Here is a 13,353-nt window from a genome sequence, read left to right on the forward strand (position 1 = left end):
CAGGGAAGCCCCCCACTGTTAAAATTTTTGGCTCATGGAAATCTTGTAGAAGCTGAGGAAAATTCTGGAGATCTCCCCTGAAGTATGTCCATATCCACAATATTTGTGCACACTTCAGGTGGGTCATGAGCCCCTCTGAAGCTACTGTTGTAAATCCTTACCATCTAATCTGCTCAAAAAACTCCCCATGGCCTACCAAATACATGCTTAAGACCTGTTGGCTGCCTTTCAAAGCGCCCCACGCTATGTACCCTACCTATCCTTTCAAGAGCATCTCCCAAAATTCATTTATTTAGCTTTACAGGTATTAAACATCTATTCCTTACAAAACATTAAAGTTATACATTGTAGGCATAGGTGTATGTTCATGTATACATGCAAATATATAAATCTCAAAATATATAAATCTCAAAATATATAAATACATAATACTATAATATATACAGAAATATATCTGATATATCTAATAATACACTACAATAATGTAATATATAAAATATAAAACATATTAGAAATGGAAGAATAAAAAAGATGTATAATATACAGGACTTGCTCACTATTATTGCTTTATAATTTATATATATTATCTCTGCTACAATATTATAAGCTACAAGCTAGGGGGAAATGTGTTTTATCTATCTTCGGTTATCCGAGGGTCCTCAGAATAGTGTCATGTATAGAATAAATGATCAGTAAAAATTCAGAGAACACATAACATTCTTAATTAGGAATTAAATTGACAGGTTAAGGAGACTATGTACACCAATAGCTTCGATAAATTATCAAAGCTAAGTTAACCACCCTCTGTAGGGAATACTTTATGCCAACTTCCTAGAATAGAGATAAAGTATATGGGAAAAAAACAGCTCTAAAAACTTTTGTAAAAACAAACCAGAATCCTATATGGATAGAAGAGTAACCATAGAGCAATTTATATAGACTATCATGCTTGTAATTAAAAACTCAGCTTTATTGTCACCCTTTCAGAAACTATTCAGTCTAAGGTAACTAATTTCTAGCACACTCCTCTATTTTCATTCTTTGCATATCACTTATAACCATCTGATAGTTTTCCTTTTCAGCTGATTGATTGATGAATTGATTGATTTTCAAATTGCTTGTCTCCTCCCACCAGAATGTGAGCTCTATAGGACCAGGGACCTTGTGTGACTTGTTTCCTTGCTATAGACACAACTATACACTTAGAGCTATATCTTGCACAAAGCTGGTGGACAAATAAATACCTGCCAAATTAAGGAACACATTCACAAAAATAATACTATGTATTATCTATGGATGTTTATGTACCTTTGCAAAAATATAAAAGGTATTGGAAGTGTAAACAAGAATCTTTGAGGGTGGGGTAAGTATTGCACGGTCAGAGTCTTGGAGGATAGAACTCAGCACGGTAGTTAAAGGAGACTTTACTTACATGAGAAATGGTTTATTTTGTTAAGAAAATAGACAAGAAGCAAGAGATGACAAACATTAACTATTCTGGTGGTGAGAATTTGAGTGTCTGTAATATTGCTTTTTGTACTTTTCTCTATCTTTTAAATTTCACAAAACAATTTTTTTAAAAGGTCTGAATAGAGAAGAGTGAATTTATCCTAGCTTTACAGGATCTAAAGCTCTCTGATGTGCTGTTACTTACACTTGATCATCACGGTAATTCTGAAGTAATTATTACCAGCCTTATTTTATACCGGAGGAAAATGAGACCAAGCTTGATAAGGGGTCTTGTCGATAAGGGCAATGCTTGGCTGAGAAACTGACCTAGGGATGATTTCTCTTTCAAGAGATAACATCACTGCCCCATCAAACATGAGGGCTAGACCAGAGGTAAAAAAAAAATTAGCTTTGAGGCCAATAGGCAAGAGACCTAGAAGAGTTAAATCTAAATTGACGAACAACAAATAGGTAAATATTTTAATACAAATAGAAAATATGCCTCACATGATCTTAGGCAAGTTGCTTAAAATTTTAAGGCTTGTTTTCCTCTCCTATAAAATAGGGTATTTACTTACCTCATTTGATTCTTTTTTTTTTGCACTGGGTCTTAGGTGCGGCTCCTGGGCTCCTTAGTTGTGGCTCGCCAGCTCCTTAGTTGCAGTACATGGGCTCCTTAGTTGCAGCAGGCAGGCTCCTTAGTTGCGGCTCCAGGGCTCCTTAGTTGTGGCTTGCCAGCTCCTTAGTTGTGGCATGAGAAGTCTTAGTTGCAGCATGCATGTGGGATCTAGTTCCCTGACCAGGGATCAAACCCAACCCCCTGCATTGGGAGCGTGGAGTCTTATCCACTGCCCCACCAGGGAAGTCCCATTACCTCATTTGCTTCTTGTGAGCATTGTATAATTTATGTATTTAAGTATGACATAAATTATATAATATATATATAAAAGACCCAGCGTAGTATCTGGCACTTAATAGATTGTTCAGTATTTGTGTGTTTCCTCTCAGTTTCTTATGCTGCCATGTATTATGTTGAACGGTTAGAAATTGCCTTTCTTTTTTAATGAAAATCATTGAATATGGACAATTTTGTGAGGTTCATGCTGCTACTCTTTGAATGTGACCTCTGATAACAACCATCAGCTACCTAATCTTGAATTCACACATGAGGGAAGGGCAGAGCAGAGTTTGAATAAAACTGATGATTGTTTGGGACTTGGGCTGGAGAGTCTATTTGCAAGGATAGATAAAAGGGATTTGCAAGTGTGTGAGGAGGAGAAGGATAGTCCAATTGGCAGAGAAGGGTTTACATAATCAGGGTTAGGCAATTGCAAGCTAGACAGCTGCTCAATAGCTTTTGGCACCAAAATATATTGACCAGCTGGGATATCATTAATGCTTAACAGTTTTATCCTCATGACCATACCTTGGCCAATTAGGTTGTCTTTGACCACCGAAGGGTATGATATATTCTGATGTAAATGCCACATGTGTATCTGTGTAGCACGTATCCTGTTGCTTTGATGTGTTGTAGAATATACACTAAATATAAATGCATTCGCTTCTTCAGAACACAAGGTTAAATGGTGTGATTAAAGAGGAATAGAATTTAAATAGGCATTAATTTCTTTTAAAAAACAATTATTATTCTGAGAAATACTTTTTTTGTATATTCTGAAAGTAAAGGGATTCAAATAAAATTATTTTTAAGATGAATTTTTAAAGAATGAGTTTAGAAAAGAAATATGGGTAAGGAAAGCCAGTTCTGCACATTTTTCATACAAATAAATACAGACAGGAGAAATGTAATGACTAAAAGACAGTGATTGAAGGACCTTAACAGTAAGCTGTTTGCTGTGTTAAAAGAAACACTTGGACCAGTGTCATTAGCCTATGAAGCCATTTCAGAAATGCTCTTACTAGGTAATTTCCCAATAGTGTCTTTAAATTATGGGACAGGCAAAACAAACAAGGACAAAGTATAAGACAATTGAATGCCACAACATTTCCCAGAAGCTTCATACACTAAAATTTAATACGTTAAAATATTTGGAATATTTTCGGAATTTGCAACTGTGACATTGGCAAATAAAGTTTGTAATATGGAGTTTTTATATAGTAGCAAAAACACAGTCATTCAAACACAGAACCCTTACTAAACAACCTAATCCAAAATGCATGTGGATAAGGATTTCACCTGTAAATTGTTTTTTAAATTTTAAATCATTTGCAGTTTATTTAATTTGACAGCTACTGGAATTCCTTGGTCACTTGCATTAGCATTTCTGGATTGACCCTTAAACCTGGTACTGGTCATATATTTTTCCTTCCCCATAATTTAAGTACTAGTTTGGCTACTGTTGATTGTTCCTTATCCCTATGTAAACCACTAAAAGTAACGTCAGTGTTCCTTCTTCAAAGCTGGAGATCTGACATCAAGAATTTCATATGGGGAGTATCAAAAATAAGGAGGCAACCAAACAAGTTACTCCTTCTATCTATGGAACTACTTAATCATCTGATAGAAGTCAAATAAAACACGGCCTGAGGGCAAAGGCAGCTATAAGTATGAGGAATCCTTTCTACAAATACCATACAGATATGTATATATACATGCATATATACATATATGTATAAATATATACATATAGTTTTTTGCTAATGCTTTGACAAGCTATTAAAGAAACCCATTTTTATGGTCTAGTTTCTTTTCCTTCTTCAGATGGAAGGCTTTTACCAAAACTTGTAGACAATAGATCATGTAATATTAGTACCGGGAAGGACCTTAGCAATCATCTAGTTCAAGTCCCTCCTTTATGGATGAAAAATGTAAGGGGGAGAAAGCTTCTGTAACTTGTTAACATCCTATAGCCAGTTAGCGGCAGAGTCAAGACCAGATCCCAAATGTGCACCGGTAACTAGATGAATGCCATGACCTCTAAATCGTTCTTACTTTGTAAACCACATTTCTCTTAAAATATTACATACCCACTTAACATTTCAGACTGAATAACCAGCAACTTTGCTGATAATAGTGGGATGGCTTTTTTTATGTTGAAAGTCCTGGGATAAAGGGATCCTGGACGTGAAATTCTGCCTGAAAGCCAGCCTGTTCGGGGTGGCCATGCTGTTGCTCTGGCTTCGCCTTGCACTGACACCCCTCCACCAGCATCACCAGCTTGACCACGGGGGCCAGGCCAGTGCAGTTGAGCTGCAAGTGCATCGTGGTGAACTTGGCAGGCAGGCAGTGGGAGCAGAAGGTGTAGGGGTGCTGCGCAGCTTCAGGAAAACGAACAGACCCGCATTTTCCAAAGCAAAGGTTGTTCTGTACAACCACTTTCTCACAGTCTTCATGGGTGATAGTCTAAAAGGCAAACACATCTCCATTAAATCATCTTGAGTCATTTCTTTACCATACATGATGCCGAAGCTATAGACTGTAAGCAAGGATAACTTAGACTAAAATTTAAAAGTCTTTCCAGGGGCTTCCCTGGCAGACCAGTGATTAAGACTTCACACCCCCAATACAGGGCGCACAGGTTCGATCCCTGGTCAGGGAACTAAGATCCCATGTGCAGTGCAGTGGCAAAACAAAAAAAAAGATTTAAAAATCTTTCCAATGTTGGATACAGTTTGCAATAATCAAGTGATGGTATCTTAAGAGCATGGAGCTACCTTAATTAAATTTTTTTATTGGATACATTAATAAATTAGCCTGTAGGAAATACCTAAGGTAATATGAAAATATTTTACTGTACACTTAAAAGCCAAGCTCTAAGAAATTTTGTCTAATTGGGTGTTACCTGTCTGAAAATTCTAATGGCTAGCTTCTTATAAGTAATGTGCCTTGCCCTTCTACTCTTTACAGTGCATTGTACAAAATAAATTCTCAATACATGTTTGTTCAGTTGCTCATAGAATAGATCAGAACATCCAGAGTTTAATTCTGTCCTATTTTACAGTGCTTATAGTACATTCAAATCTATTAAGTTGCATGGAGCAAAGTTGCAGCACCTGTCCCTCTAAATCATCATGCATGACATCATCTTTGCCTCTCCCATAACCCCATACACCTAGCTTTATGTGCCCTTCAAAATATATGAGCCAAACACCTTATTTTTAATTTAATTAGCGATAAATTCAAAATAAGAGTTCAAAGGAAATTTGATTGCCCAATTCTTAGGAGCAATTTTCTAATTATACATGGGCCAACAAAGCAGTCATTATTATTTGATCATTGACTTGTTGTTTCTACATATCCTTGCCTTTTCAGAATACTTAACTGCCTTGCACAGTCAATTACCTTATAATACTGCCTGCTTAATTGGGTAGCTTTACTGGACTGTAAAATTTTACTCTATCCTGCATTGCTTTTGGTTCAGTATCTTTGTGTTTAAGGACCTGATGCAATTTCTCAATTTTAATTTAACATTTGGAGTGTGGGCTTTGCCAGGACTGACTGGAGGCAGTAGATAGTAGAATGCTCCTTTGTCTTAATAGTGTGGAATCAATCATAATAGCTGCAAATCAGCCAACACAACATGAACTGGGAAACAGGCATTTCTAAGAGGAAGAAATGTGATTCCACATCAAGATTACTTTTTGAAAACTTATGAGAAAATACGTTAAATTAAATCATTTTTGTGATAGTAATGCTAGAACTAACATGGCAACTTCTGCCTGACAACCTCAACATATTTTATAGACCTATGAAGTAGTTAGGTGTGAAATACGGGGGTTAAGACCATCCTGCATGCATGTCTGGGGAGGAATCCATTGTATCCCATCTTATCTACAGATGGAATCCACCTGCTCATCCATATCCTAATAGAGTATAGAGATGTAGCTAGAGAGAAGTTCTAGTGATTGCTCTAAATTCCCAATTTCCTAACTGGGGTTACAGTCAATGATCTCTCCAGATAAGACCACCTCGATGTAAAAATAAATAAAACCCCATAAAACAAAGCTCTATGCCATCAGTATGAATGATTACTATTATTAGCAGTACCATCATACCATTCTTGTAGCATTTCCAAGGTTGGAAGGAAATTTAGAGAGTATGATCATACTTTGCCAAATCCACTGATGAAGGCCCAAGGACCAAATCTGGGAATGAGGTGAGACTCAGGCTCCTGGCACGTTCGTCCCCTACTTTCCACCCGTCCCAGCTGTCCACCCCCTCCTGAAAACCTGGATCCCCTTCCCCACCCAGAACAAATACCTGGCTGAAGGGCACCGTCCTACAGGTCTCCCGATGCACTTCATGGCTTTTGATGGGCAGGATGATCCCCTGAGAAGCTGGACTCATTCTGAACATGAAATGGTGCCAGAATTTCTTGGCTTCTTCCCGAAGAGGAGATTTCTCCATTGGCATCCCATCCTCTGGTTGAGTGAGACCCTGGGTCCCAGGGAAGAACTGCTCACTGACTGAGCCCTGGGGTGGGTGCAGCTCTCTCTCAGGCTTCTTCCAGAACCTCCCAAACCTGGACAGCATCTTTTCTCTCTGCCTCTGGCCTTCCCCTGCAGTGCTGGCACTTATTAGGTGTGGCACTGCCACAAAGAGATCTGGCTTCTCCTCAGCTTCCTCATGGTTGCCCAAGGAGAGCTCTCTGCGATGCCTTTCTAGGAGCAAGAGAGAAACAGAATTCTGACTCTGGCGGCCATCCCTGTGCCTTGCAGCCTTCCCTAGAGGCAGAAGCAGCAGCAGCTGAAGAAAGGGAAGATGCATGCTGTTGGGGCCGAAGCTTCTTGCAGATTCACAGATGGTGAGGCCCCAAAAGACGTTCACTCTCTGCAGGACTGTGAACAGGGAGATGCTATATATAGATACCTGCCTTGTGGGATGGGAAGGCAGGTGGTCAGTAGCCAGGCAGAGTAAACACATTCCTTGTTTGCTTGAATTATGTAGTGCTAATGGTGTCCTGCCTTCATTTTGGTTTTGTGTATTTTAGAAGGCCTCAGTGAAAGCCGGGGACCCAGGGGGTAATTAGCTGACACTTTATCGTCTGAGATTTAAAGAGCAGTATTAGTGAAAACAACACATTCTTTGCCCCGGATTTCCCATCACTGTTGTTACAAGGACCAGAGTCAGGTAACATTTGTGGTGCATCTGCTTTGTGCTGGGATAGAACAGACATCTTTTAAAGAGAGAAGTATATCAGATAAAAATTAGCGCATACATTTCGCCAAAGATCAGGCTGTTAGGCTCTACACACACACACACACACACACACACACAGAAGCAGCCAAAGAAGTATATGAAAGTTGTAAGAAAGCGAAAGGAAAAAATAGAGGGATGTTAAGTTCGTTGAGCAGAGGACATTCCCTGTTACTGAGATGTGGTTAGGGTTGTTGATTTTTGCATGGTAACAGTAAAGGGAGTATATTCTCCTTTTCCACACATGGAAACTCACAATTCCAAGTAATCCCCTCACCTTAAGAATCAAATACTTGGTGCTAAATTTCACAACTGGTCAATCATCAGATAAGCTTTTTCAATTGTTCACAAATTTCTCAACAGGATCCTAAGTAATAGACTGACAGCTCATTAGCCCTCACTGAGGATGGGGAAGTGTCTTTCCCTCAAGCCACCCTATTGACTTTTTTTTTTTTAATTTCTCTAAACAAAGAGCCAGACTTGAGAACGTGGATTCTAAGAACCAGGTTTGATAGCTCTGGGCATGAAGCTGGCTGGTCCATTCTTTACCTTACAGAATCCACATCATCTTTATTCTGCAGTAATTGATGACCAGGTTAAATAAAGATGAAGGCAAACATGACTCTTCAGGGATCAAAGGAAAATTTGTTAGATGACTATCGTTCAAAAATGTTATAAATCAGATGAGGGTATGAGAAAGGAACATATCCACAAAAATGGAACCCCAGAATTGAGTTCAATCTACCCTCTACACTAACTGAACAGTATTTCCATTGGGAATTGACTCAGTACTTGTTTGTATTTCTCCCCTTTTAATTTAATCACCATATTGTTTGCTTTCAGTAACACACATAAGCCTGGAACATGCCCCTCCCTTTTTTTCAGTACCGATTAATCTTTCTTTCCAAGAAGTGACCCATTCGAGTATTTTTTTCAGACACTAATGTTCTTCTTAATAGTCAGGCATGATTTCTGTGAGACAAAGCGTCAAGTCCTTTTACCTACAATAATGAATTATTTTTAGATGAACCATCATTTTTCCAGAAATCTATCAGAAGAGATATATTTTACTTGTACCAAGTACCCATAGAACCTGTGCTAGTATTACTTAAGGTACAGTTGATTCATACTAAATGAACATTAGTATTTGCCATTTCTTTCAAAATGTTTTTAAAAAATTACCTGCTGTTTGAATTTCTTAATTTCCCTCAGCCATCCAATGCAATAGGCCTTCCAGAGCTAGCCACTCTAAATATAAATTACATAATTTATATTAGCTGACCATTTAATTATAAATATGGTGTGGGAGCTAACTATGATATGTTTCCTGATTCCTTTTAGACTTTACTTTTCTGTGCCTGAAGTTCCATTGCCATCAATCACAGTTTTTCCGCAGACTGAAGACTATTCTAGAAATTCTACTCGGGGTCTCAGGTTGCTTGTCTCTGAACATAGGGTACAATTCAGATAATTTCTTTTGAATTAAAATTTGTAGAAGACTCACTTTGTGGGCCAAGCATCATATTAGATACTAGAATATGATAGAAAATGATGTAAACTTACTTCCTGCCCTCAAGTAGTCTAGTGGTATCACACATTTTATAATTTTATTAAATTAGCTGTAGGGATGTCAGTTATGCATATTTATCCTTTCCTTAGTCCTAAACCCCTCTTCTTCTGATACTAATTTTGGTGTTTATAAATGTCATTTAAAAATTACTCATGGAGCATTTCCTTTTGCTGTTCTGTCATTCCTGTTGAGAAAATGTGCAAATATCTTGAAGGGTAAATCTAGCAAAGTAAAGCCTTCTGTGACGAGTACTATGGTACAGAAGTCTATCTTCAACCCCTGCCTTTTACAGTTAAGGGCAGATGACATTCTCCTTTCACCACTGTGTCCTTACATCAGTTCTAAAGCTGTGTCTGTGGTACATTATAGTTTACTCTTAAAAACATAAACATTTTGGTGTGGGTCTTCAGTCATACAAGCATACAGTGACCTCCCAATTTGGATGAAGCCAAATGGAGATATAGGTGTGGAGGGGGTCTCCAGACACAGCAGGGAGCCTCTGTGTGGAGAGAGCACCACAAATTGCTGGTGTCCTTAGTACCAAATGCCACAGCGGAAGGCAGGCCTGAGCTTTCATGAGCCCAAGCCTGCCTAAATCCGCCTTCTGGGACCACCTCAAGCCTTCGTGCAAGCCAGAGGGTCCAATCTCATCCTTCATTCTTTCCGATTTACAATTCATTCTCGGCATGATCTGAACTCTGAGTTCAACTTGACCTGGCTTCCTAGGCACTAGGATGTCTTCAGGGCTGGGTGGAGCTCCCAGTGTGCCTGTGAGACAACAGTAACAGCTATGTTTTCCTGTCCCTCTTACAGACTCTCAGAAAGGAGCTAAAAGCAGTGCAGTGCTCTCTAAGGGGAAACAGAGAAACTCAGTTCTTTTGTAAAAACCCCAGACCTAAATCAACAAAAGGTGAGAGGCAGCGTTGGGGTAGGAGATAGGCATTAGAGTTAAAACTGGGAGACAGAAAGGGGAATTTGGGCTGATGGCTTTGTGGAAGAAATCTGTCTAGGGTACATGCCATTGCCTCAAAACTCTCTCTCTTTTCAAAATAGAGAATAGCCACAGCACCATGGGTGTTTAGATTATTTAAAAAGAACTCAAAAGAAGGCAAAATCTTTCTCTTCTTTTCCAAAGGACAAGGAAGACAGCAAATTAGGGTACGTGGTTTCCCCTTAAACCCTTTATCCTGATTTAGTTTAGTAAATTATTTAAAACATAGCTCTTTCTCCCTCTCCACTCCCCTCCTTTCCACTTTCTATGGAAAGAAAACATTAGGAAGGCCTCCTTCCCCAAAGCTACTTCACTTATTGAACTCATGGATACACTCATTCATACAGCATATATTTGAGTGCCAACTCTGTGCTAGGTCCTGAGGATAAAACAGTGAGGGTGTCCTTGTCCAGGCCTGATGAAGTTTGCAATCTAGAGGGAGAGTATAGTTTATTCAAAATGAGTTACACAAGGAAAACCTAGGCACACAACATTCCTAGTATCCCTAGTAATCAGGGACTTTCAGGTAGATCCGAATCCCAAAGGCACGGTGGACTGTCACACTGTGTTTCTGCTAATTTTATTCAATAAACATTTGCAAATAAATATTGCACAAGGTAGTGCAATAGATGTCATGCAAATTTTTTCTTTTATTTTTGATTAGGTAATAAGTAGGTGTAGCAACAAAATTGAGATTATACAAAAAATTGTATGGTAAAAAGTAAATCTTCCTCTGAACTCCCAGGCTTCCTGCCTGCCGTGGAGGCCATCAGTGTTGTCAACTTATTTATATTCAATCGTTTAAAATTGTTACCGCTTATGGGCTGAATTGTGTCTTCCCCCTAATTTACATGTTGAAGTCATAACCCCCAGTACCTCCGAATGTGACTGTATTTGAAGATAGGGCCTTTAGAGAGGTAATTAAATTTAAATGAGGCCTTTAGGGTGGGGCTTCATCCAATAAGGCTGATGTCCTCATAAGAAAAAGAGATTGAAACAAAGACACACACAGAGGAAAGACCATGTAAAGACATAAGGAGAAGACGGCTGTCTACGTTCCCAGAAGAGAGCCCTCAGAAGGAAACAACCTTACCAACACCTTGACTTTGGACTTCCAGCCTCTAGAACTGTGAAAAAATAAATTTCTATTGTTTAAGCCACCAAGTCTGTAGTACTTTGTTATGGCAGCCGTAGCAAACTAATACGTCACTCAAAGAGAAAAAGTATGTAGACAATAGAAAAGGACAAATACCAAATGGTGTACCATATTATAAAATCTCCCCATTTCCACTCTTCGGCACTGATCTCAGCGTTACATTTTAGGGTTGGATTATTCTGTTAGCAGTTTCAGTGATCTTATTGCTCTCTGTCCCAAACACTCCCACACCGTAAAGAAGCATTTTACTTTTTGCAACTGGGGATGTATCTATTAAGATGCACAAGTCATGGACAATACCTAAATTTGACAAATAAGCTACTTACCAAGATCGCATAGAGGGCTCCTACAGATCTGAGAAGTAGGCCAAGGCAGCCAAGGCGACTTCACTATGTGCCCCACCATCCACCATCCATCCATCCCCCACTGCCTACAGCCTCTATTTATAGCTAGTCCAGGATGCCTTCACTGATGCTAAACATCTGTCATGCTCCTTCTTCCTAATCCTTAAAATTTACCTGGATCATTTTTCATTTTGCAGAAAGCTGCTCTCAGGAAGAGTAATGTAAGTAGAAGTAACTCCAGATTTGAAGCCAGAAAAACTTTATCTGGCTCTGCCTTACAGTTTATTAAGCCGCATGATCTCAGGTACTTAACTTCATGTCCCTAAACCTTGCCAGAAAAAATACCACCTGCCATGCTTTCCGCATCTGGCTCATTGCCTTTCTTTTCACCCAGATCCTGTTATTACCCTGGGTAACTTCAGGATCCACATGGATGGGTCTGACCAATAACATGCCATCGGTGTTACATGATGTCCTATTCAGTACCCTGGCTGAAATCTGATGATTCCACTCCACCTGGCCTCTCCATCCCCTTTACATTCTGACCCCTGTTATTCCCAGGAATTGCTCCACCTCTAAACTGTAAATTTCACATTCCGCTCTCTCAGGACAACTTTGTGTTGTTTCTGTTCTCTCAGTTGTTGCCACAGCATCTGTTTTCTGCTTTATCCTTATAATAGTGCTACCACAATTGCAGTTAAATAATTACTTGTATGAACATTTGTTTAACATTTGTCTCCACTTTAGAGTTTAAAGTCCATGAAAGTAGGGGCTCTGCCTTTCTTAGTCACCATCTCAGGCCCTAAAATAGTTCCTTCTGTGTAATAGATGCTCAAAATATTTGTGAATGAATGAATATAAATCCTCTGGTCTTCACTTCCTTCCCTATCCAGCTCGGATCCATGGCCCATCACTTCAAATTTTTGCAATATTCCCAACTTCCTTGTCCCTTTTTCTTTCTCTTGCATGATCTAGTAAAATTCCAACCCTGGAAACACCCAGCTTTCCCTCTTTCCTGGGCCACTTCTGGGCTATGGAATGCTGGCAGAGACAATTACAAAATGGCGAAAATTGATTCTATATAAATTATCTCCCATCTTAACTGAACCCTCAATTCTGCCCAGCAGTCTTTTGTATGACTCTAGTCAACTCTCTCTTCATTTTCCAGGTAGATTATTTAAAAATCTTCTCTGATAATCTCAAACCTTTGACTGCTCTGCCTCTTTCAACATTTTCAGCAAATGAACTCACCCCTTCTTCCACAGAGAAGGATAGAAGCCATCAGATGGGAGCGTTTCCTTTGACTTGATCATCAAACAACAATTCATTCCTCCTTTCCACTCTGCTCTTGAAATCCACCCTTTCCAACCTACTTTATTAATAGTCTCGTCCCATATCATCAAACTCCCTTCACTCCACTGGCTGCCTCTTATTAGCATTTATATAGTGCGTGCTTGTCTTGAAATTTTAAAAATATCTCTTTGATTTCATAAAGGTTTCCAGGTTCTGTTCTTCAGTATTGTCTTCTGCCTTCCCAGGCAAACTTTGGAAAGAATTGTCCAAACCCAAACTCTACTTTCTCACGTCCACTGACATATCAACCCCCTGAAGTCTAGCTTTTTGCTGCAGCCCTCCTTTAAATCTTTCTTCCCAGGATCACCCATGCCTCCGTGTAGCTATTAGAAC

At 39.1% G+C, this 13,353-nt stretch overlaps 1 protein-coding gene across 1 annotated transcript in view; it reads right to left on the reverse strand.

The window, feature by feature from the left end:
* Positions 1–16: 16 nt before the first annotated feature.
* Positions 17–13,353, reverse strand: part of FREM1 (FRAS1 related extracellular matrix 1) — a 197,453-nt gene continuing 184,116 nt past the window's right edge. The window contains exons 37-38 of the mRNA XM_082467908.1: positions 6,671–7,071; positions 17–4,813 (exon numbers count right to left, since the gene is read on the reverse strand). Of these exons, the coding sequence (XP_082324034.1) occupies positions 4,499–4,813; positions 6,671–7,071 (716 nt within the window). The 3' untranslated portion in view covers positions 17–4,498. The remainder of the gene's footprint in view (positions 4,814–6,670; positions 7,072–13,353) is intronic.

Source organism: Balaenoptera physalus (genome assembly GCF_965194825.1).
Source record: "Balaenoptera physalus genome assembly, chromosome: 7".
NCBI lineage: Eukaryota > Metazoa > Chordata > Mammalia > Artiodactyla > Balaenopteridae > Balaenoptera > Balaenoptera physalus.